This window comes from Spermophilus citellus (assembly GCF_964194105.1).
Source record: "Spermophilus citellus genome assembly, chromosome: X".
NCBI classification, from domain to species: domain Eukaryota; kingdom Metazoa; phylum Chordata; class Mammalia; order Rodentia; family Sciuridae; genus Spermophilus; species Spermophilus citellus.
The window spans coordinates 23,632,456-23,660,159 of NC_138190.1; the positions used below are offsets into that span (position 1 = coordinate 23,632,456).

Sequence of the window (27,704 nt, forward strand, 5' to 3'; positions counted from 1 at the left end):
TTTAAATTTAACTAATTCATAGTTTAATTCTGCACTTCACACTCCCCTTTTTGTTCCTTTAGATATATAAATGAGAGAATTTTATCATAGAAAGTAAAAGGCAAACGCACCTTAATTTACTAAATTTGCCATATTTAAATAGTGTTATTTACAATATTTTCAAATATACAGCTATACTACAGATTTGCCTCTTAGTTTTACCTCAAATAGGACCTTTAGAAATTTATATCTAATAAGAAAACACTCAGTTTATTCAAAGCTACAGTATTTGTCCAGGAATTGATTAGGTAAAGGAATATTCTTCCAAATAGTTTAGTGTGATAAATTTAATATGGCAAATAAGTTACAAATATACTAAAAGAACTAAAATGGTCCTGAGTTAGCAATATCAGGAAGACACTACCACCCCTATGTTTTTTTTTTTTTTTTAGTCCTGGGCGGACACAACATCTTTATTTGTATGTGGTGCTGAGGATCGAACATGGGCCGCATGCATGCCAGGCGACTGCGCTACAGCTTGAGCCACATCTCCAGCCCCCACCCCTATGTTTTGAGAGAGGAAGAAGTGGTGGTATCAAACCCAGAAACTGAAACAATAGTTACTTTCTTAGAAAAGACCAACCCAAACTCAGTCATGAGAAAAATGAAGAAATGGAATGACTATGAATGGGATAAAGTTGTGAACAGGGCTTCATTTCCCATGGCAATTAAACTACTTTGGAAGAGAAAATATATACTATATCAAGAACGAATATCAAGGAAAGACCAAGTAGTGATGATTGATAGAATAAATACATAATATATTATGGTATTAATGAATTATGAACTTTTAGTCAGGCATTGTGTTGCACTTCTATAATCCCAGCAGCTCTGGAGACTGAGGCAGGATAATTGCACATTCAAAGCCAACCTCTGCAACTTAAGGAAGCCCTAATCAACTTAGTGATATCATGTCTCAAAAATTAAAATCAAAATCAAAAGGTCCAGGGATGTGGCTCAGTGGTTAAGGGCCCCTGGGTACAATTCTTTGTACAAAAAAATGAATTCTTACTATTATTTATGAATTTTGGCATTAATTTTATTTTTAAATGTTGCATTTAATTATTATTTATATTATTGAGTTTTTGGTACACCCTTACTCATCTCATGCTAGCTCTATTGAGGTGAGTTGTAATGTCTTGAAGAACTTCCAGCTATTTTACTTGAGCAATTGAGTAGATGGTGTGGCTTTCAGTGAGCATAGGCTAAGAGTAGATTTTGTGGCAAAAGTAAAGGTTTATTTGTGGGACATATTAATTCTGAAGTAAGTTTCTTTTAGATTCCTAATAGGTATGATAAATATGAACCTGGATATACAAATATAGAGCTCAAAGCTGGAGGTACATGTATAGGAAACACAACATAGAGATGGTTTTTAAAATGATAAATTTAAATGAGATTGCATAGAAGGAGATTAAAGGTGATAATATATATATATATATATATATATATATATATATATATATATATATATATAAACTTTATAAAAATAACTTTAATGAGATATGATTCCTGTACTAAATAATTCACCCAATAGTATACAATTCAGTATTTTATTGTGGCAAAATATCTGTAACATATAATTTATGATGTATCCATCTTAATGAGATAACTTAGTGACAATAATTACATTCACAATGTTGTACAGTCATCAACACTATTTCCATAAATTTTCAATCATCTCAAACAGAGACTCTCTACCCACTAAGCAATTATGTCATATTCCTTCCTCCCCACATCTCCTGGTAACCTCAATGTTATTTTTTTTTTGTTTTTGCATCTATGAAATTCCCTATTCTAGGTATTTTTCCTTTTATGTTTGCCTTTTTTTGTTTACATGATGTTTTCAAGGTTTATCCACGTTGTACCATTACCAGAATTTTATTCATTTCTAAGGCTAAATAATATTCTACCATTTTCTTTATTCATTCCTCCATTCATGAGGATTTGGGTTGTTTTGCCATATGAATATTGTGAGTAGCACTTCCAGGAACATTGGTGTTCAAGTCTTTTTTTTCTTAATCCCAGATTTCAATTTTTCTGGATACCTACCTGGGAGGACAATTGTTGGATAGTCTATATTCAACATTATGAGGAACTGCCAAACCCTTTTCCATAGTGGAAAACAGAGTATCCAGTTTTTCCACATCTTGCCAACACTTGTCTTCCACCCATTTTTTTAAATGCTCTTCATCCCACGAGGTGTGAAGGAGTAATGTATAAAGTTTTCTGTACAGTGTTCTCTCTCTCTTCCAGTTTCCTATCAGTAGAATATAAATGACAAAAAAGCAAGTCCTTTGTTTATTCTCTGCTTTATTCACAGTCAGGACAGGCATATGTTTATTGCTCAATAAATGTGTTGACTAAATGAAGGTTAAATGTTCAAGATGTGATAGTTATATTATTTTAAGTGATAGTTATAATCATTCTTTTAATGAACAATAGTTATATATTCATTTCTATACTACTCTTCATTTCAGCTGCTGGACATATTCTTTTATTTTGTTTTTGGTTATTTTTTAAGAAACAACATGCCATGTAAATGAGAAGTTAAAAGGGATAGGGTGCTGAATTTACTAGAATGAAAGTATTTTAACCAGAACAGAAGAAAATGAGGTAAAAAGAAATCAAAGAGTTGAAAAATATAAAACTAGGAATTGGTGGACAAAACAAGCAATATCTCATGTGTTATCTTCAAATTAAAGCACAAGCTGGTGCTTTGAACATGTATTTGATTGAGGTAGCTGTGATTCTTTTCTTTAGGGAGCACTTCTGGTTTGTATTTCTTTATCCTTCAAACTTTTGTTGAGCAAGTAATGTTTTGTTTTCCCAGATCCAGATAAGATGTTCTGCTCTCTCTGCATCTGAGGAAATGGGAATACTTTCTAAATGTGCTAAGTTAAAGATGGATCTAGAAAATATCATGCTAAGAGAAATCTGACAATCCCCCCAAAACCAAAGGTCAAATGGATTCTCTGATTTGTGAATGCTAACACACAATAAGGTGGGAGGAATAGAAGTTCCATAGATTAGACAAAAGGGAATGAAGGGAAGAGTGGAGGGTTAGGAATAGGAAAGACAGCGGAATGAATATGACATAACTTTTGTATGTTCAGATATGAAAGCACACAGTGAACCTCCACAAGAATGGGATCCTAATTAGAATAAGATGTACCCCATGTACCCCATAATGCACACTTAATGTCGTCATATATATATATATATATATATATATATATATATATATATATAACAAATTTTAAGAAAAGGTATCACTTTCTATTTTTATTTTGCCTGATACATAAAAAAACATTAAAATTGTACATATTAATGGAGTACCATGTAACATTTGATACACATATACATTGATTAATGTTTAAGTCATGTCAAACATATTTATCTCCTCACTCAACATTTTTAATGGTGAAAACTTTAAGAATCACTTCTTCTGGCTTTTTAAAAAATCCTTTCTTCTACAGTACATTGGTATTATCTATAATCACTATAATGTGCAATAGTACACCAGAAGTTCTTGCTTCTAGTTGTAACTTAGTTCCCATTGATCAATGTTTTCCCAATCCCTTGCTGCCTTCTATATTCTTTCCAGCCTCTGGTATTCACCATTCTATTATTGAGTTCTGTGAGATTACCTAGTTTAGATTCTGCATGAGTGAGATCATGCAGTGCTTGTCCTTCTGTGCCTTTCTTATTTCACTTAATATAATCTCCAGTTTCATCCATGTTGCCACAAATGTTAGTATTTCACTCATCAAAATGGCTCAACAGTATGCTTTTGTGTATATAGACCACATTTTCTTTACCAATCCATTGGTTGATGAAGCATTTCATGTACTTGCTGGCAATTTGTATGTTTTATTTTGAAAAAATGTCTCTTGTCTATTGTCTATTTTTTAATCAAAAGTGTTTACTCTTTATGTGAGACTCTGATAATAAGGTTTGATAAACATTATATCTTTAAAAGAATATCAGTCCTCAGAACCTGGAGATACAAACCTCTACTAACTTTATGGAATGAGTCCAGTTTCTGTCTTGTGTGTATAATAGGATCATGATATAATGTCCTTTTTAATGAAGGTTATTTCTAATCTTTACAGTTTATTTTACTTATTACTCACAATTTGAAGTCAAGGAAAACAAAGTTATTCTCAATAAATATTGACATACAAATAAAACCAAATAAAGCATATGCCACTATGACATTTAAAAATATTTAGGGATGTATTCCTAGAAAAATAGCCTAATTATGAGTGCTATTTTCTGACCTTGTCCAAATTTTGGCTTATATGTAGTTGGGAAAGAATTTCAAAAATTAAAACAACTCTGAAAAAATCTATTTGTAAATGGGTAACATTTGAGCAACTCTTATAGCTCTGTTCTCCTTCATTTGCCAGATTTAACAGTGTAATAACTATTATGATCACCTTAGAAATAGTTGCCCATATAAAGGTTTGAGAACAAACATATATTTGCAGTTTATACCAATTAGGTTCTTACATTTATTCTCCATTTACCTTATCTTTTACATCAAAAAGGATAGCTATGGTTCTAAGAAGGCCTGCCATGATTAGGGTGGAATAAGTTGATCAGATGGTTATGTGTAGTTATTCAATGCTGGGGAGTCCTTGAAGTTCTGTAAGGACTCTCTTTTTTCCCCACCCCCAGAATACATATCTGCTTCCCAATCCACTGTCAAGAAGTGTGCTATTTCAAAGAAGCATAAACAAAAAAGGGTAGAGTCATAAGTGGGAGTCTAGGTGAGAGTTTTTCATAGAGTAAGAAAGAAACACTGTAACCAGAACTATGTAGCCATTAACAACTACTTTATTCATTTAACATATATTTTTCAGAGTGCATACTAGGCATTTATGGAGGTCATTGAACCTATGAAGTCTCTTCAAATGCATAAAAACCATTTGACAAAGTGTAACATCCAATCGCGTTTAAAACAGTAGAAAACTAGGGATACAAGGAACCTACCTCAGCATTGTAAAGGCTATCTGTGACAAAGTCAAGGACAACATTATTCCGAATGGAGAAAACCCGAAAGCATTTCTTCTAAAAAGAGGAACAAGACAAGAATCCTCACTTTCATCACTCCTATTCAATCTAGTCCCTGAAACTCTAGCCAGAGCAATTAGACAAGAGAAGAAAATTAAAGAGATACAAATAGAAAAAACAATAGCTCAAACTATCTCTGTTTGCCAATGACATGATCCTATATTTAGAAGACCCAAAACCTCCACCAGACTACTTCTAGAGCTCATAAATGAATTCAGCAAGGTAGCAAGATACAATATCTATGCCCATAAATCATGCCCTTATACTCCAATGATGAATCTCTTCAGCTTCAATAAGTATCAATGAACAAATTCCTATAACGCATTTTTATCCATGTGGCAACAGAAACTGGATTGTTCTGTAAGGGAGGAAGAGATGAAGATACTTAAAGTAAAAAGGAAGTTTCTTGTTTCTCAAAAATGTTATGCATAGAATAAATATATGACCCAACAATTGAAATCCTGGCTATTTACTGAAAATAATTTTTCATCAGAGTGTTAATAAACATTCATAAACAAATGTTCATAGTAGCATTATTTATAACAGCTAAATTCTGGAAACAAACAATGCCATTGGTTTATGATTAGATCCACAAAATATATCATACCCAGACAATGGGATAACATTCAACCAAAAGAACAAATGACACACTGATGCCTAAAACAATATGGATTACCTTGACAGCATTATGCTAAGTGAAAGAAGTCAGAAATCAAAGTCACGTTGTATGATTAAATTTATATGATATATGCAGAATAAGCATATTCCTGGAGACAAAGGAGATTGATCACTTCCAGAGACTGTGAGGAGGGGATAACAGAGAGTGATTGCTAACGGGTGCGAGTTTCCTTTGGGTATGATACAAATGTCTTAAAACTGTTATATGTACTAAATCCCACTTAATTGTACACTTCTAAATGGTTAATTTTATGCTTTGTATAGTTTATTTCATTAAAAATATGCCTCTTAAAATTCAAACAGCATGCAACTTGCTCCCTTATTTTATGTAAGAAGTGTGTATATTAGCAGCAGGTGCAGCTAAATAACTGGAAATAAATCAAGTAATTGCAGATTGTAATTGTCATGGAGACACTAAACAAAAGGTTAAAATGGATCAAGGTTGAAGAGATCAGCCAAAGGCTTCACTAAAGAAATTATTTGTAATATGTGTGACCTTGAGCCCATGTTCTGGACCTCAGTTTCCTTCAGTGACATGGTTTTTATTCTCTCTCCCTATTTCCACTCCATCACTCATGAAGTCTACAGAGGTCAGATTTAAAGGTGCTCATGCTCAAGAGTAATTCAGAGAAATACTGCACTTGAATTCTGTATGCTAGTACCTCCTTAATTCTAATATGCCAGGAATATGAGACTAGAATAATAAAAATGGTAACTTTATATTGATCTCTTTTCAACAAAGAAGAGGGAAAAAAAAGATATAATGATTTTAAATTTACAGTTAGCAGAAGACTGTAGATAGAATTCAACTCACCAGTTAAATTTAAAAAAATAGAATTTCAAATGTGAAGGCAATAAACAAGCATATTTAGGTCTTAGCAGCTGCTCAGTGGTTTCACTCTAATCTTTTCACCAAGGGCTGATTTCAACCACAGTTAAATCAATAGGTCCTTCAGAGCTCTTCTGAAAAGAAAAACTAATCCAAACAAATCTTACATTTAGTGTCAGTAGCTACAAGCATAGTGTGTTTAAGAAAGATAAGATATAAGAGAGGGGCCATGTGCATAGCTTCAGGCATCACCATAAAACTGATGGAACAATAAAAGGTGATGGGGGATTGGAAGGCTTTAAGATTGAAATAAAGTATCAAAGTGCATTTAAGGCTTAGAAAACTTTAAGACACTAACTCCCTATCTAACCTTGACATTTTTTATTCCCACCACTTTGTTTTCACAACTAATAATTAGACCCTATGGTCAAATTTATGGTGAAGGATCTGCCTTCCAGACAGTTCAGTTTTACTGAGGTCTCTGGTAACCAAGTTTTCAGATATGTTGTCCTCCATGCTGTTTTTCAGTACCCAAAGGTTTGTGACACTTCAAAAATCGTATGTGTTTTTATTGTTATAAAAATCAAATATGTGACGTGAATAAAGACCAGTGAATGTTAGACAATATAAAATGTAGAAACAGACCAATGTAATCCTTTGAAAACACTGATCAAATCTGACTTCCTTACACAGCACTTTATGAAGTGAGAAAGGATTGTCAAACATTATGGAAATGTTATTATTTCCCCCTGAGGACCAGGGAATTGACATAATATACAGATCAAGTGTTTAGTGATACTGTTACAGGATATATTTAAAAATCATGTTACTGATAATTCTGTTAGAGGAAGAGAGAGAGACACCAAACATTATGCATTATTATGCAAAGGGGGAGTGATTACAGAATAATTTTAACTGTGCTCTACTAAGGTATTTCATAGTATGGCTTTTAATAAATTTTATCAGCTAATCAGATATACAGAATTCTCATTCCCACACATAATTTTCTTTGTGACCTCCTGCCTGCACTTCAGGAATTTCCACATTATGATCTGTACTTGTGTGCAATATAGTTCTTCTTAAGAAATGAATTTTAAAATCTCTGGTAGCTCCCAAGTCAGGATTGTCCTCTATTTTAAAGTAGCACACTGCTGAGAAACATAGGATCTCAGTGTATTGTACTGACTTCTAGCATCTATACTTAAAGCAATTATTTTAAATTTTATTTTTGTGTCACACATTGGTTTCTTCATTATATCTAATGAAGAATGTTAGCTCCCAATATCTGTACTGGATTTCAGGTTAGATTTTTTTTTCTTTTATAAGATAGGATTCAAAGCCACTGCTTTCAAAAGCCAATTCTTTTACACATACATAATATTATATATTAGTGGAAAGAGGTGATGGAATCATGATATTTCATTAACTGCCACTTGATCCCTTTTAGCCCTTATTAGATTTTGGGAACTTTAAGGACCTTAAAAGAAATTTAAGCTAGATCATATTTTTTCTTTCTCCTGGAGATATTAATTTTGGAGTATACAATAATATAAAAGCAGGTACTAGGGATAGTAATTGTTTTTTTTTAACTTTTAAATGCTAAATATGCATATGTATATATATGGACAATGAATATTTGTACACATATAATATATATCATATATATATCATAATTGTGTGTGTGTATATATATATATATACACACACACATATACATGAAAAATATTTGTGTGCTAACCCACTGCTAATTCTTTCCAGTAGCATATAGAATAGACCAATGAATTCAATGTTAAAATATGTGAATTCTAATCCTACTCCTGCCACTAACTAGGTAAGAGATCTGGACAAATCATTGTCTTCATTAGGCATTGAGTTCCTCAAGCCATTGAAAGAAGTAACTGTATGGGAATTATTTGTACAATATGTTCTGTATACATGGTATATGCTGCTGGGTTACCCTTGTCAGAGAAAACTAGATTTTTTAAGTCCATATAAATATTTTCTTCATGGGAAACAGTAATTGATTGTCAAGTCTCCGTTATAAATAAAACTTTTCTCTGTACACATGCATGTTCTGTCTCACTAGCCATTTTAATAAGCATTGAAATCAGCAGTCATAAGTTTTTGCCTAGACTGCAGCCCATCTGTTATAAACAATAAAAGCCAACTGAAATATGTGCTAATTATTTTACCCTAAATCCTGTAGGAGCATTCTCCTTACCCCATTTACCCCATTCCACACTATTTCCCTGAAGGCAGAGAGATGTAGCAGTCATGCTACAAGTTTGATGGTGGTGGAATGCACTCTTTGTTTTGAGAGAGTGCAAATTCCCCTCAGGGAGAATCACATGTTTATTAATGTGTCACAAGATGCTTGCTTCTTGTTAGCTCTTCTCAATAAATAGGACTATAGTATTGGTTGAATGCTACTTTATTTTTAGATATTTAAATCACCTTCTGATGAACAGAAACAGTAAACAAGTATTAAAATTGAAAGCAATTTGAAAATAGTGCTATCTTGGGGAGTATGGAATTCCAAACATTACCAGACAGTGGTAAACAGTCATCTCACTGGGCTAAGGAACAAAAGTAAAAAAATGAGAATACCTAAGAGTGCTCATCTGGTATCACATTCTGATGATTAGGAGTTACTTCCATGTATAAAAGAGAAAGAGGCAATGGCTGGCTTGGGGAGTCCACATGTTTCTTCAACTTCAGTCATTCTTGTCCAATCCACTCAGATATCCCAAATGAAAAGTATTAGAGCTTTTCTGTTTTGCTATACTTCATACTAATTATACACACAAAAAGCTGAAGATATCACATAATGATATTTTCTAATCTACCTCCTGAACAAATCACTGTGTTGCTATACTGAAGAATGGAAATATAAAGAAAATGGAAATAAAGAATGCAGTTCTGATAGTAAGATCTCACACTTACTGAGTGCTCACTATATGACAGGCACTGTTCTAATCTAATATTTTACAAGTTCTAACATGTTTGATTTCCACAGTAGCCTATGGTGTCTTTAGCATTATTTTCTAGTTATAGAGATGAGGAGAAGGAAGCCTAAGGATCAAAGAAACATTCCCTAGTTTTCAAGAATAATCAGTGATTGAGCTGGAATTTGAATCGCTTCAGTTGGGCTTTGTCATTGTTGTTCCTGATATTTGATACAAGATGGTATTATACAATAGACAAACTAAGCAGTCATTTGAGGAGAGAGAAACCCTAAGATTTATGTGAAAGGTTCCACATTAGAATATACTTATTTACACATTCATAAGTGTCTTAGAGTTAATAACTTCACTTAAATAATTATTTCTGAAAAAGTATAAGCTTACAATGAGCTTGGAAAGAGTATTCTCTAGTTTGTATTGGAATAAAATTAATAAATAATGCATGGGTAATATTGGCTGCAACCCCAGAAGGGATATGTTTTTCAACTGAGTGTGAAGATCAAACTCAAATTTAGCACACTTTCTTTTCTCTTAAAGCTGTTTCTTTTTCAGTATTTTCCATGTTGAAAGATTGACTCTACCTTTCATATACTTAATTGAGAAAAGTATCCATCTTTCATGCCTTTCTGTTTCCTCTCAGTTGTTTTGATTTAACATCTTAAATATATTTTGAACATGACCCTTCCTACCCCAATACAAATTACCTTTTTTGAGGGTTGTCATTTTTTTCCTAAATGAGTTTATTGCTTTCCAATTGGCCTTACTGCATTTAGTCTTCCTTCCAATTCAGTCTATTTTTTCTCATTATTTGGAAATAGTTTTCAATATCCATATTTCATCATTTCCAAATATAAAGTCCAAACTCTTTGAAGCAGCTTACATGATTTTCAGTCTTGCTCTTGTGCACTCTTCCAGTCTCAGGTCTTTTGTAACTACTTTATACTCCAGCCATATCACGTTATTTGCAATGCCTTAAACATATCCAGTTGTTCTATACCTTCTAGCATCTAAATATACTATTGCCTGAAATGGCCCTCCTCAAAATTGCTAAATTCTTACTCATTGTTTAAGACAATCCAAATATCACCATTTATGAAGTCTTATTGTTTGTTTCCTTGAAACCACTTTGGTAGTATATATGTTTTGTAGTATATATCACATCAAATTTTTCAATTGTTTTCTTTATTTTTTTAAGAGAGAGAGAATTTTTAATATTTATTTATTTATTTAGTTAGTTAGTTTTCGGCAGAAACAATATCTTTGTTTTGTATGTGGTGCTGAGGATCGAACCCGGGCCGAATGCATGCCTGGCGAGCGCGCTTCCGCTTGAGCCACATCCCCAGCCCCTCAATTGTTTTCTTATATATATTTTTTTCTTGAATTTTGAAAGGCTGAGGATAGGAAACATCTTCTCATTCTTGCAAAGTCCCTAAACTCTCAGGACTCTTTTTGGACTTCTGAATGATATTCTTTAATGGTTAATTGTTTTACCTATTAAATACTTGAGATCTACTTGTAGGCCAGAAAGTATAGAAAGATGTAGATGTGTACATTCAAAAAGAATCTTCTAATTTTTCTAAATATTCTTTGTTACTCTAACACTAAATAACTAATTTATTTTCTGGTCATTCTCATATTTATTTAGCATTATTAGCATTTAAGCAAAGCAAGGATCTAAATCAAGGAGCTGCTTAAATATCAGAGAATCTTGACTTCATAAAGAAGAGGTCAATTTACATAGATGTGGAGGAAAAAGGAATCACCATCACTGAGTACCTATGACAGGATTTACAGGGTTCTATTAATACCCCGTGTAATACTCAAATAAGTACTGTCCTTCACCCCACCCCAGGCTCAGAGGAGTTGAATAAATTGCCCACTTTTGCAGAGATAATAAGCAACAAACAAAACTCAAATAACAGAAATTTGATGGCCAATTACATAAATTAGCAGTTGGACTCTTACCAAATGGAAAGTTCTCTACCTAACATTATACCTGATGCTTATTTATTTCCATTGCCCAGCATCATGCATAAAACATTATCAGTGTTCATTGAATGGCCACAGACTTACATAGCAAGCATAAGTACTGAAATTTACACATAAATTTCACTCATTAACTCCTAATTCTTCAAAAAAATATTCCTATTCTCACTTATCCATGTTATAATCTTGACTTTGGAGCCAGGAAAGAAAAAAAAATGAGGTGCTGAATTAATGACCCAATTGTGTAGAATAGGTCTATGAGCAAAGAGTTGTTCTTATAATACTTTAGAATGCTTCTCTCTGACAACCTGAACTCCAAGTCTCAAGCCAAATGTATATATGAATGGGGAAAGATTATGATTTCACAATACTATTTTTTGGGGGGCACTCAAGCACTGAGCCCCATCCCCAGCCCTATTTTGTATTTTATTTAGAGACAGAGTCTCACTGAGTCACTTAGCACCTCACTTTTGCTGAGGCTAGCTTTGAACTCGAAATCCTCCTGCCTCAGCCTCTGGAGCTGCTGGGATTACAGGTGTGGGCTACCAATCCTGGCCCTTACTTTTTGTTTTGGGAAGTATACTAGGGATTGAACTAAGGGTGCTCTACCAAGGACCTACATCTCAAACACATTTTCTTTTTATTTTGATTCTGGGGATTGAACTCAGGGCCTTGGGCATACCAAAGAAGCACTCCACCACTTAGCCACATTCCCCAGATCTAAAACACATTTTAATTTTTATTTTGAGGTGGGGGTCTCACCATGTTGCTCAGGATAGCCTCCAACTTGCAATCCTCTTACCTCAGCCTCCTGAGTACCTGGCATTACAGATGTGCACCACCATGCCTGGTTAATTTTTTAGAATATTTTTCTGCCCAGACTCAATAACATTTCTTACTAGTAAGACAACCAGTAATGCAAGTCTTGAGCAGCATTAATCCTGCCCTTTCATTGTACTTAATAGGTCTGTTTCCAGTGCTGGGGTTGTGGCTCAGTAGTACAGCACTCACCTAGCATATGTGAGGCCCTGGGTTAGATCCTCAGCACCACAAAAAAATAAATAAATAAAATAAAATTATTGTGCCCAACTACAACTAAAAACTAAATATTAAAAAAATAGGTCTGTTTTCTACTTCTCTGTTGAGTTTGCCAATTTTAGCATAACCCAAAGCTTGACTTTCTTCCTGACCTAAATCTTCCTTTATTCCTTTTATTTTCTAGAAAAAAATCTCCATTAAATACTTTTCAAACTGAACCTGGATATAAAACAAAACTTTTTTTTTTTTTTGGCAAATATAAAATATACAGTTAGCATTACAGGACCAAGTGTTGTTTAGTTACATGACAAGAGTGAACCCTGAATATTATGCCAAGAAAAAATAAAATGAGTTAAACAATGGACTTTCTCCTTCTTTTTTTTTTCCTGAGTGATTTTTCCTGAGTGATTTAAACACTCTGTGTTGGTAGCACTTGATTTTTGTTCACAGTGGGTCACCATATTTATTCTGTTTGTTACAGAAACTCCACTTACTGTATGAAAGTATCCATCTCACTGACAGTGGGTGAAAATGACACTGGACTCTGCTACAATTCCAAAATGAAATACTTTGAAAAAGCTGAACTTAGCAAAAGCAAGGAAATCTCATGCCGTGACATAGAGGATTTTTTGCTACCAACCAGAGAACCTGAAATCCTTTGGTATAAGGTATGGATCGTGAATGAATTTATTGCCTATAAATAATTTAATGTGTATCTTATTCTGGGTAAAATTGATAAAAATTAAGTAGGTATGATATAATTCAGTTCTGTTTTCCTAGAATGCTACAGCAAGTTGTGTTGGTCATTTTAAAACTGTGACTTTAATAAATAGAATATTGGTTAACATTTGTATTGGTATTCTATTATAATAAGTTGCTATTTTTATATCTTATTTAGGGACAATTCTTTAAATTCTGTTACAGTATAGGTTGATAATTTCAGGAATTAAAATATGTTGAATATTGATTTAATAGCTCTTCATATTAGCATTATAAAATATCCCCAAACTAGGAGAAAAATAATTGATTTACTTCTGTGATAATATGATATAGTAATTTTAATTGGATTTTCTATTTAATGAATATAACATTGTCCAAATTCTAATCTAATCTAAATGTATATATAAGCCTACATATTTAAAAGAAATAACATCTGAGAACATTTTGTACCATTATAAAAATAGTATTAAACTTATTTTCTTTAAAAACAAAAAGAAACTTTAAAATCAAAGACAATATAGTCCAATCCCCTTTTTCCATATCACATCAATAATATTCATTGAAACTCCATAATTTATTACACTTTTAAGCTTATTTATGCCATGTAAGAATGTTTTTTGCTTTGGATGTACTAAACAAATAGAGTATTGATGTGAACACTTCTATGGAATATTTCATCTGTGTATTAAAGATTCCTCATGTTAAATTTACTTTGTCTAACTTGCTAGAAGTTGGACTTGAGGAAACTGGGCCTCTTAATAACTAGATCCACAAATGTCAGTCTCAGAATAGGATCCCTCATAACTGATTGCTCATGAATTCAAAATCTGTTAAAAATAAAGCAAGAAAAAAAAAACCCTTGAACAATTTCAAAAGGATTTTGCCAAAATTAGCAATGCTCTTCTCTGAGTAAGATTTAATTTTGATTCTTTATAATGGGCAATGGAGAACTCAGAAGATCAAGGGAACAGTTGAAAATTTTTTCGATTTGTCCCTTTGTTTTCTATTCCTAGAGATGTTGAACAGCACTCAAAATTAGCAACACTGATTTCTGTTCCTGTGGGAATGTGTTTTTTTTTTTTAATTTATTTTTGTAATTTTTATATTTGAGTATTTCTAATTCTTGATACTTAGAAGTTTTCATGCCTTCAAAAGGCAAATTGTGAACAAGTCCTGATGATTGCTACAAGGGGAGTGGTATTAGAGAAATTAGACCCAAGTTCTCTCAAACCAAATATTGTTCTAATCCTATGTCTATGTGGTCATTCAGCTGCTAGATACATAACTAATAAATTGATTTTACAAGTTCTATATATTTCATCACCTTCTGTAAAGAGCATCTCAAATTTTGCTGAAAGATGAGAGGCTATATACACTGACACACATTTGATTTAAAAATAACTGAGTTCATATTGGTGCTTTAGTTGTGTTTCCACCATCACCACAATCATTTTGACCTCAAGCTATAAAGACCATAGTCATTGGTAGAGATACATTTATGTAGAAATTAAAAGTCTTATATTTCAGATTATATTTCCATTATTAGGACTTGACATCTATAGTCTAAATAGCTGAGATTGAATGATGAATGTGAAAGTAGAATACTATGAAATAATTATTCTGGTTAAATATAGATTCCATAATTCAGCACAGGATTTATGCAGTTTTGACAACTTACATAACTAATGTGAACAATAGAATGTGTATTTTGATATAAAATAGCTGGATAATTGCCCCTCACAAGTATACAGAAGCATTGAGCCACATAAAATCATGACATGCAAAAATTTGATCTGGCAATAAAATTTTTTACAAATAGTATTTTCTTTCAATAGTATCAAAGATGTTAAGCTTTTTAATTTTTTTATCCTCATTCCATTGATTTCAAATCTGGTGGGGGATATGGACTTTTGTTTTGGCAAAAACAGAAATCTCCTGAGCCAATGTCATTATAATCCAAAGCTTAATTCAGAAACCATAATTTGGTTGGTCTATCAAAAAGGAAAATAGATATTTATAGGAGTATAAAACCCTGGCATAAAATGTTGGCTATATCTCTAATGGATTATAGAATATACATGCTATGAAGAGATTTTATTTTTACTAAATTAAATATCATTTCAAATATTTGTACATTCATATATTTAAACTATTTTTATAATTTAAAACTTTCTACTTTTCATTAAAATAATGTACTTTGTGTTTTCTCTTATTAATATCAGTATGATTATTTTCATAAACATCAAATGTTAAGCATTTGCTTTTTAAATTAAGTTAGGAATAATGAACATATATGTCTTTTCTCATAATTAATAAATAAGTACATACCTAATGTAGAGATGCTAAACTTACTAACATGCCTCTTTCTAAAAATACTTTTTTCAAATTAAGGAATCTGATTTCCCAGAGCTTTAAAAACAGAATGAAATTATTTAACATTAATTTCAAAAACTTTTGTCACTTAAAATTATAAGTTTAGAAATTACCATTATAATGATTTAAAGAACCTTATTTTTCAATACTACATGTACTACCCAAAGTTTATGTTCTTTATGTAGGAATGTAGGACAAAAATATGGAGGCCAAGTATTGTATTCAAAAGAGATACCTTGCTTATAAGAGAAGTCAGAGAAGATGACATTGGAAATTATACCTGTGAATTAAAATATGGAGGCTTTGTTGTGAGAAGAACTACTGAATTAACTGTTACAGGTAATCACAGTTTTTAGTATTTCATTTGCAAGTAATGAAATTATAATTTTAAGTTAAATTTGGGGCTACATATTGATTTTTTTAATCTATGCTATGAAAAAGCACTCAACCAAATGCTAACTGGATTCCTATAGGTGAAATTTATTCCTACTAGCTTTTAAATCATCTCATGCTGTAATACATTTGAAAGGTTAAAGAGAATGTGTTTAGGGAATTATAGAAATGCTAGCTTTTTAAAGTACTTGAAATAATGAGTTTACAATTTCAGAAAATTATGCTTATATTTTGTAGTGGTATCATTTTGGGAAACATTTTCTAGAGTGATGAAATTGATGTATGAAATCTACCTCTATGTTCTGTTTTATTCCAAATTAGAAAAACCATTTTTCTCTTTTCTTCATTTATCTCTCTATAAATCTGACATATGTGATCTTATGAACTGGAGGTTGTAGGTGTAGTCACAAAATAATTATGTAAGAAGCATTACCTAACATTGTTCCTGTATCTGGTTGTTAAAGTGGGAAGACGTAAGAACAATTTTAAGAACACTGCCTATAGTCATGAATCTACAACTCACTTGTCTCATGATCTTGGTTGAATCACTACAATCTTCAGAATATTAGTTTTAAATGTATAAAATGATGTAACATTTGCCTTATTTGATAGAGGTTTCTGCAAGGATCAAATGATATAAGTTACTATGTATAAATTAAGTATGTAAAAGTAGGATTATACCAAAATGTTCATCATTTTGGTTGTGAATACAACTATATTAATAACTTTGTTTACTTTATTCTAAAACCACTTTCTAAAAACAGTTCCATATGAAAATGCCAGGATGGGGGTGATAGGAGCAATATTGAGTAGAGAAAGACATTATTTGAGAATTCTTATTGAGAGAGATGAGTGATGACTTTTTTAGTATGGTCATATTTATGAAACACATTTAGAAAATCATAAAAACATTAATTTAAATCAAAGAGGCTTTGATTTGTTTATTGAGTCACATAAAATAATTTTCCTCTGTACAAAAATGTTTTGTGATATAGATCTCATAACAATCACTTTCTTTTAAATCACCAAGTTATGATATATTAGCTGAAAACTACTTTTGGTTTCATGGAATTTAATTGATGAATAATAAGTATTTTGATAGAAGGAAATTTTAATTAAATAAATAAGGTGCTCTTTGGCAATACTTTTTATAAATATAAGACATAGTAAACAACTTACACTTGCAGAATATGATAGAGTTGAATACTAAAAAAAATTTAATTTCTGATTTGTATTATGTACCTACCATAAACATGTCTATAACTTGCAATCATTTGGTTTTCAGTTTTGTTGTGTTGAATAGTGTCTGTGTAAGAAAATTCAAATCAACACTTTTATCATTTTACCTTTATTTTAATGGGCAAATAGAAAACATATATGGCTATACCTTAAATATTGAAGATTTTTTTCTATTCATTATTTTACTCTATTTATACTGAAGATTTTTTTTCCAAGCAGTAGGAATTGAGGCAAACAAATTTTAAAATATCAAGGAACAGATACATTCTGAATAGAAATAATAAGCATTTCTAGTGTTTATTCTTCTGAATGTAGAATTCATCTTTGTTAAGCACATTGTTTTCCTTTCTAGAAATACTATAACTCTTAATCATTAGCTATATGAGACAAATAGAAAGTGGATATTCGTTCCCAAAAGGTCAAACAATTTACATAAGGCTTAATTGGTAGAACCGAGAACAGAATTCTTCTATCCTAAATGATATTGAGGAGCACTATACTCCTAATCTTGGTTCAAAATTTCATAGTTTTTCTCATAAGAAAATAAAGAATATTTAAATCCTGACATCCAAGAGAAAATTAGTAAATGTTATAATGAAAGTTTTCTTCAACTTATTCATTCAACTTATTACCATAATTCCATATTAAATAGTATTACTGGTGACACTTTTGGGCAAACAGATTACAAAGTTCATTTTGAGTACATATGAGTCTCTTAGTAAATGGAGAACTCCATGCCATAGAATTAAAATACTATGTATTAAAATGCATTTTAGGAATTAACAAGGACATTGAGAAGATATTTAGTGCATAACATTGATTTAAATGGTGTGATTATATAGCACATTTACTTTATAACCAAATTATATAGTAATACTTAAGATATAAATTGTGTCCTTCAGTAAAGCAACAAAGGTAGAACGTTCCTGATGAAGAATCAATGTATTTTTATCTTGGTTTTCTGTACATCACTGTCATATCATTATGTTGTACTTAATATAAATGTTATTCCAAGCATATCATTAAGTTTTAGTGGAATTGCATTAAGCTGATGATAAACAAATATTTTAAAGTTTGTTGGAACATCTCTTTAAAAATAAAAAAAAATTCTATATGTGGAAAGGAAATTTCTGGCTAAAGAGTCTAAATGTGCAGGGTGCAGGAAATATTGTTAGGGATAATGGCTGATTCTTCCCTTATTTAAAGTATATCACATGTAATGGAATAATAAATCTTCCCAGCATTTTGGGTACTTCAAATATTCTTATATTTAAAAATTAAAATTTTCTCAGGGTCATCTCTACCCCCAACTGTCTTTTCTAAGTCTTAACTATACTCAAGTTTTTACTGTTCTCCATATATGCTTCCTGTGAACCCTTACTCATACTGTTTTTCCATTGGAAGGCTTTTTCTTCCATTTGATCACAGGACTGATGTTTATGCTTTCTTCAAGGCACAGCTAAAATGTTACCTCTTCTTTGAGGCAAGCAGTCCTCACTTTGATGGCACTTTTAGCATCCTACTGTGGTACTTAGCACATTGTTTTATAGCTATTTTTCACACATTCCTGCTTTTCTCTAGGAATGTGAGCATCGTAGAGTCAAGAACAATCTCTTTTTTAATTTTTTTCAATTAATTTAACAGAAGAGCAGAATGCATTTCAACTCAGTGTACACAAAAGGAGAACAACTTCTCATTACTCTGGCTCTACAGGATACAGAGTCACACCATTTATGCAATCATATATGTACATAGGGTAATCATGTCTATTTCACTTCACCATCTTTCCCACCGCCATATCCCCTCCCTTGCCCTCAATCTCCACTGCCCAATCCAAAGTTCCTCCATTCTTCCCTTGCCCCCCAACCCTACTGTGGATCTGCATCTATATCTTTTTTTTAAAATTTTTAAAATAAGCATTTGGTTTTAGAATAGGTTTAGATTTACCAAAAAATTTCAAAGATAATAGAGATCCTATATACCCATATCCAATTTCTTTTATTTTTACTATCTAACATTAGCATAGCACATTTATTACAACTAAAGAAGTAATTATGATACATTATTATTAAAAGTTGTCAGTTTATTCATTTTTACTTATTCTTTGCCTAACATCCTTTTTCTATTCCATGATCCTATTCAGGATAGGACATACATTTAGCTGTCATGTCTCAAGCTTCTCTTGTCTGTGTCTTTTTCTTACCTTCCTCATTTTTGATGAACTTTATATTCTGAGTAGTGACCAGGTTATTTTTTAGAATGCCCTATTTATGGGAAGGGTAAAGCTGATTTTTTTTCACAGTTTTGCTAGGGATAAGTGTTCTTGAAAAGAAAATCAGAGAGAGAAAATCACAACACATCATACTATCAACATGACTTACCATTGTTGATATTGATCTTGGTGACCTAACAGTCTTTGGCAGGTTCTTCCACATAAATTGGGCTTTCCATCTTTCCATACTATATTTTTAGAAGAAATTTATTTTTAGAAGAAAGTTATTTTTAGAAGAAAGTTACTGTATTTTTAGAAGAAAGTTATTGTATTGTATTGTATCATATAAGGAGTGAGGAGTTTTGCTCCAATTCTTGAGAGCAGGGTAGCCATATAAATTATGTGGACTTCTACACAAGACATGTCTATTCTCCCACACGTATCTGTTTATCCAATTGTCTATATCATGTATAAACTCATAAATATTAATTTTGTATTTTGTTTTATAATCCATACAGTTTTTTAAAAATTTTGTCCTTCAAAATGTTTCAATTTGTCCATTAAGACTTCTTTAAATTGGCTCCTCAGTCACTTTAGCATACCCCATCATGTACATCTGTGTGTTTAAGCACTTCCCTAATTTCTGGTTCTAGAAAAAGGTTACACACACATATTGTGTACTTATTGTCCAAGACTAATATCAGACATTTTTTTTCCAGAATTCATGCACATTTAATTGGGGAAATGTACTGGAAACTAATATCTACATCTTGGGATACTTGTTGCTACTCATTGGTTATAGTTGGGTATAATATCTTCTAAGCCCTTTCTATAAATTTTAAAATATGTAATAATTTGTATTTATAATAAATTAAACCTAAGTTCATACTAATGGTTCCAACTCTAATTCATTAGCGTGTGAATTATTCTAGCCTCTACCACTTGTTCATCTGTAAATTCTCAATTAAATCTTGAGAAAACTGGTTCCCATCATGTTTCATCCAGTTACTTAATTATTCTCTTCCAACATAGCTGTTTAGTGAAATTGGAATTTTTAACCTATATCTAATGAGGGAAACAACTTTACCCACTGGAGAACAGTACATATGTTTAGCTTATTTTGGCTTTAGTCTTAGAGACTTCACCCATTTCTTATTACTTAGGTCAGAATCTTTTCCCTCATTAAGACTATATCACAAATTAATAATATAGTTAAATTGTTTTATTATGCTTTGTGTTCCATCTGGGGGGACCTCTAATCTGCTGAATGATGTCTTTAGACTTTTCCATTAATTGAGGTTCCCTGTTTGTGCTATAAATTTCTATGGGATTTAACATCAGAGATGCATAATTTCATGTATCAGTGTCAAATGCATAATGTCTTGTATCACACAGAATAATTTCAACACCCCCAAAAGAATATTGTACTTATTCTGTTTAGCCCTCTCCTTCCCTCCTGAAACCTGCAAACCAGCAATATTTTTATCATAACTATAGTTTGCTTTTTCTAAAGTATTGTATAATTCAAATCACATAGTATCACTTAGTAATATGCATTTCCCTGCTGTTTTCTGCCTTCTCTTGTTTTAATTGAACATTTAGTGTTTCAGTTTTATCTCTTAATTTTTAAATAATTTTTACATTAATTTTATTGGTAGTCTTCAGTATTCCAATACATGTTTTAAACTGATCTCATTCCACTTGAACAAAAACCATTACATCACCTTATGATAGAATACTCTGTTCTTCTCTCTCATCCTTTATGACATTATTTTGATTGATTTCACTTATTCATGTACCATAATCACACAATCTATTGTTACTATTATTACTTTAAACAAAAAAATATCCTGTAGAACATTTTGGAACAAGAAAAATAAAATATGTTCTCTTACCCTCATTTCCTCATCCTCTGGTACTTTTCCTATATATTTTACTTATACCTGAAAAATCTTCCTTTAACTTCTTCCAGTCAAGGTCTAATGTGATGTATTCTTTTTTTTTTTTTTTTTTAAGAGAGAGTGAGAGAGGAGGGAGGGAGGGAGAGAGAGAGAGAGAGAGAGAGAGAGAGAGAGAGAGAGAGAGAGAGAGAATTTTTAATATTTATTTTTTAGTTCTCGGCGGACACAACATCTTTGTTGGTATGTGGTGCTGAGGATCGAACCCTGGCCGCACGCATGCCAGGCGAGCGCGCTACCGCTTGAGCCACATCCCCAGCCCTAATGTGATGTATTCTCTAAATTCTTTTTGTTTTGTTTTGTCCTAAGAATGCCTTTATTTTTCTTTCCCCTCTGATTGATGATTTAGGTAGATATAGAATTCTATATCAATAGGGTTTTTGTGTGTTTATTTTTACCACTTTCAATATTCTACTCCACCTTTATTGCTTGCATGGTTTTTGATGAGGATTTCCCTTGAATTTTTATCCTGATTGTTGATGTATATTGTATTTCTTCTGTGTCCTTTCAAATGTTTCTTTTTGCTATGTTTTTTTCTCTTTGCTATGATTTTTTTTTCTGTATTTTGAATATGGTATGTGATTTTGGTATTCATCTCACTTGGTATTTTCTGAGCTTCCTGGATTTCTGATTTGGTTTCTGTCATCAGTTTTGGAAATTCCATACATATTATTATTTAAAATGTTTCTTCTATTCCGTTCTTTATTTTTTATTCTTTTGGTATTCTAATTTTACATATATTATCCTCTGTGAATTTATCCCCAGGTTTTAGATGTTCTGTTTGTATGATTCTTTTCTTTGTCTTTATATTTTAGTTGTTGAAATTTTATTGACCTTTTTAAATATCTCTAATTCTTTCCTTGATTATGTCCCATCAAAAGTAATCTTAATCTCTGTTAATTTGTGTTTAGATTTCAACATTTAATTTTCTTCTTTTTTAGGATTTCCATCTTTCTACATATATTACTTATTGGTTCTTTCATGTTATTTTATTTTAGAGCACTTAGTATATTAAACATATATATTTTTATTTTCTATTAGTTTTAACATCTGTACTATAACTGATTCTGGTTCTGATGCGTGCTTATATGGTTTGTAACTCCAGTGGCTTCTGTTCTAAGGAAGTATCTTAATTGATTTTTTGAATTTGCCTGCCTAATAAATTTCTGGATGGTGATTTACTCAGAAACCTCAGTTCTCAAAAAAGAAAAGAAAGAAAGAAAAAAAGAATTTTTCAGGGTATTTTTAATTTTCTTTCTTTCTTTCTTTTTTCCTGTAGCAATGAACTGATGACCTCAAAGACATTCATATGTAAAAGTTAAAACTGATAGTGATAATATCATCTTCATTTTAGGATTCCCAATCTTGATAAGAATCTAGCATAATGTCTGAACTATAATAGCCACTTAAAGGTGAGCATTGCTGAGTAAATTAATTCAATATAATTGACACACTCCAGTTTAAATCAGTTGATATTAAATTGTTCACAACTAGCAAAATAATACTTCTAATATCTGAAAAGTAAAAAAAAAATGGAGGAATAACTCCTTCTATCCAGATCTCACAATCCACTTTAATTAATATTACAGAATATTACATCCCTTTTTTTTCATTTCCTGTATTATATTGCTGATTTGAATTGAGCTTTAAATAAAAACACCTCACATTCCTCATTATAGTTTCTAAGTCAAATGCCTACCCAGAGTTGAAATTTTAGATGTATCTTTAGGGCTAAAAAAGTCAGTAAAATTTCACTGAATGGTATCTCTGGTTTGAATGGAATCATTGTTTAAAATTTTATACACAAAAGGCTCTATATAAAACTATGTAACATGCTGTTATAACACACTTTCTTTTTGTCTCATTGTGTACAGTTTTTTATCCTAGTAAGAAACCCAAAATCTAGCCCATATTTTCTCACTTATTTTGATAATAAAATACAACAAATTATACAAAATATAAACATAGAGCAACTTAGAATGTTATCAGAAGCATCCAGCTAATGAAAAATTAGAAGAGTAGAAGAGTACAGGCACCACAGAAGTCCCCTGATGTTTGTCTGTTTATAATACCCTTCTTCTCTGCCACTATGTGGTACATATATGACTTTTATGGTATTTGTTTCTCCCATTTTTTTTGTAAATTATATTAGCTAGATAATAGTTCATATAGAAGTAATATGGTCAAATTTTACCTGTTTTGACATCACAAATTTGGACTTAAATGTTGTGTATTCTGTTGTGTCTGATTTTTTTCATGTTTAAATTTGTCTTAAATACTCACCTATGAAATTCCGTTTATCTGACGTTTTTTTTTCCCCTAATTTATTCTATACTGTTCCATTATATGAAAATCTCACAGTTTCTTGGTCTTGTTTTGAGATTTTACTAGTGTAAGTAGCATTGCCATTAACACACTCTCTCTCTCTCTCTCTCTCTCTCTCTCTCTCTCTCTCTCTCTCTCTCTCTCTCTCACACACACACACACACACACACACACACACACATTCTTGGAAGATACAAGCAGGTATTTCCATTGAATTTTTAACTGTGAATGGATTTTATTGTTCAGAATATGTATATCATCAAATTCACCAGTTTTTTGTAGGTTGTTTTTGGTTAAATGCTTACCTCAAGTAAACAGACTGAGGGGGAGGAGAGGAATCATATGACAAAGAAAATTGGAGGTGCCAAAAGAAGTGAAAATATTTTCTGTTGAAGATAAAGACCAGTTGTTCACTATTTCCAAATTTTATGATTTGTTGATGATTGCATAATGTAACTTTACATTTATTAAATACTGTTTTGGAATGTATAATTTTTTAATATTGCTAAATAAAAATGTGAAAATCATGAGCTACCATATCCTAAGCTTTCTTATATTAAACTCAATACAAAAAATTTTAACCCTAGTATTTTACCAGGTTATTTGTGAGAATGTGGGTATGAGAAAACACCATGTTCAGAAGAGACCTACCAATTCCCAAATAAATTAGATTACCTTGACTTAAATATTATCTATGTGGACAAAAATGCAAACTTATAATAACATATATTATGGATATGTTAAGCCTAAGAAAAAAAATATATATATATACTAAAAATAAATACTATATAATATTTGGATTTTCCCCCCTTAGGTCTAACATGTCCAAAATATAAATTATTACTAAAGTTTGCATTTTTGTCCACATAGACAATATTTAAGAACAAATAAATTAAATGAAAAAAAAAATTCTGATAAACCTACCTCTGGTAAAAACATTTTCAATAATTTTAAAATGAAAGATTCAAAATAAAGTAACGACCACATTGCTGTCATAAAGTTTCAGTCAGACTAGTTGAAGCTATTTGATTTCCAGGGCTGGATCATAGAATGCAGAGAATGAATTGTGAAAGTATATAATCAAGAAAAAAATTCCCAACTAAATCTGAGAGTCAGCAAGATTAGTGAGGAAGTAAAGAAAAGAAAACTTGAAAAGAGCAAAAAAACCAAAGAAACTATGAGGTGGTTGCTACAAGGATACAATAGTTTTAGTAGCATTTTTATACTTGGCATAACATTTTTTAACAGAGTTAATGTAGCAATATATTTAAACTACTTTCCAATCAACCATAGGCTGAATTTATGTTCTCTAAAGGTATATCTTCCTCCTCTTTTTATGGATGAAAAAGCTGAGGCAAAAAAAAAGGTTAAGTGGCTTTATCAAGGTCACAAAGCATCATGGTGACAAATTTAGGAATAAAATTTAATTCCCTGAACTTCAGTATATGATTTACTCCACTGGATAATTAATAGTAAGACATTGTAGTTTTCATATTAGCTCTGCTGATCACTATGAAAGATTTATCTTTTAAGTTCAACTGAAATACATTGTACTGAGACTTTTAATTCTTCTGCCACTGATGTAATTAAATGGTGTACTTCTGGTCTGGCCTGGGGCTGGAGTGATTGCTTTTATTTTTTTTTCTCTATTTCTTTGAAAATGGTATATTTTATCTCCTTATTAAAAAAACTATTTTTGCTGAATTACTTCAAGAATTCAAGTGTGTCTTATTGAATATAAACTAACAAGAATTGATGAAATTGGTAAGAAGAGCTTGTGTATTTTTCTGGGTTTTGCTTTACATACTTGTTCACATCTCAGGATCAATGCTCACAAAAACTATCATGCATAATAGTTTTGATAAAATGGAGCATATTACAATCGTAGCTGTTTTTATAAGTAAAGAGCAATCACACTGTAACTCAAAAATCATTTAGATTAATTTAGACTTTTGAGTTAAAAAGAATAAGCTCATCAAATATGGTGAAACTTAAGTTTAATCAATTTGTCTATCTAATCTTGACTTGAAATTCAGACACTTGATCAAAGAGACTTCTTTCATGAGTAATTTCTAATAAATCTCCTGAAACAACTGAAAGTGATTACCTTAATTTATTGTTTAATGTCTCAAAATATAAAGTGGGCTGTACAGAAATGTATATACTATATTCAATTAAATATTAAATATCAAGTTTTGGTAATATTGAATAAAACATATTTTTACTCTTAGGCAGAAAATGCATACATTTTAGAACATATTAATAACAAAGTTGAGATGTAACATTTGGGCCCATGGGGAAAATAAGACATCCTTTACTTGGATTATTTCCATTAATAAAAACAATAATAAATATTAATAATGAGAATAACCATTCCTGAGTATCCATGATAGGCTGTGATTTATTCTGTACTTATTTATAGTGACTCATTTTATCCATGTAAACTCAATTTATTCTTTCTTAAATTTTTCACTGCTTGCTAAGTACTTGATATTCTAAATTTCATATATTTTACTTTGTAACAATCCATTTTTATTGGCCACTTCCTATGGACCTTTGAATTAAAAGAAACCACAATGTATGTCCATTTATGGAAATGTGGCTGATTAGCTTCCCTCATTCTCTGTTGTGAAACACCTAGATATACTAGATGAAATAAAAAATATATATATAATTTTAAATGGTTTGTTAAGCATGCAAAACAATATAAAAATATCATGAGCACAAAGGAAAGAGAACATGAACTAGAGCAATTAAAATAACTCTAGTCTGAGGCCACTATAGTGGGGTGGGGAAGGGAAGAAGAATGCTGGAGTTGTCATTTTCAGTTCCAGGGTTTGGATTTTTTTTTTTTTTGGTAATGCTGGGTATCTAACCCAGGACCTCACTCATGTCAGGCCAGGGCTCTACCACTAAACCACATCCCTTGTCCAAGAGTTTTTTTTTAATGTTTTTTTTTTAAAGAGAGAGTGAGAGAGGAGAGAGACAGAGAGAATTTTTAATATTTTTTATTTTTTTAGTTCTCGGCGGGCACAACATCTTTGTTGGTATGTGGTGCGAGCGTGCTACCGCTTGAGCCACATCCCCAGCCCCAAGAGTTTTAATTTTAATTGCATTATGGGGGAAATAAAACTAGAATTTGGAGTTTAGAGGTTAAGAAGTTATAACCAAAAGTCCTTCATAAATCACAGATTCTAGAAGGACTACCATGAAAGTGAACAGGAAAAATATGCCCACTTGCATAGGTGGAAGATAAGCCAGTTTGCTTGCTATAATCTGAGCTTGTAATTTTTTTTAAAGAATCCTATTAATCCATCACTTTGTGCATTTGGGTGTTTGAATTTACACCATCCATGTGGTCTGAAAGCTCTTAAGTAAAAATTAGCATTAAAATGGGCCAGGCTATTGATATTTCTGAGCAATATACAGCAGAACTTCTAGAAGGATAAAACTTCAACCCATACCCTGCTCAAAATTTCCATGGATAAAACACTACTCGAAATTGCATGACAAAAAAATACATGATTGGCATGGGTAAGGTATCTGTGGAAAAAATACAAAGCAGGCAATGATCCTTGTTTGATATAGTTAAAGATTCTTTTGGTGTGAGAAACAAGAACAAATATTGACATAGATGAAAGGTAGAACTCTGTTATTTATAGCTGCAAACCAAAGAAGACTTCCATGCGGGGAAAAGCAGGAGTTTATTCTCATGGCTACCTAATGGGAGCTTTAGGGGCAGCTTATGACAAGTGGAATAAGGTTAACTAGGTTTGGGGGACACTCTGAAAGTTGCTTTAATTGAATAATTTCTTGGACTCAAGGTGATAGGAGTTGTCCCTAGTTGTCTTGTACCTGGATCCAGGGCAATA

At 31.6% G+C, this 27,704-nt stretch overlaps 1 protein-coding gene across 1 annotated transcript in view; it reads left to right on the plus strand.

Moving 5' to 3' along the window:
- The window catches only part of IL1RAPL1 (interleukin 1 receptor accessory protein like 1), a gene marked incomplete at both ends in the record, with an annotated part of 1,105,883 nt that overhangs the window by 551,595 nt on the left and 526,584 nt on the right, over positions 1–27,704 (plus strand). The window contains 2 exons of the mRNA XM_081278170.1: positions 13,094–13,280; positions 15,891–16,044. Coding sequence (XP_081134296.1) covers positions 13,094–13,280; positions 15,891–16,044 — 341 coding nt within the window. The remainder of the gene's footprint in view (positions 1–13,093; positions 13,281–15,890; positions 16,045–27,704) is intronic.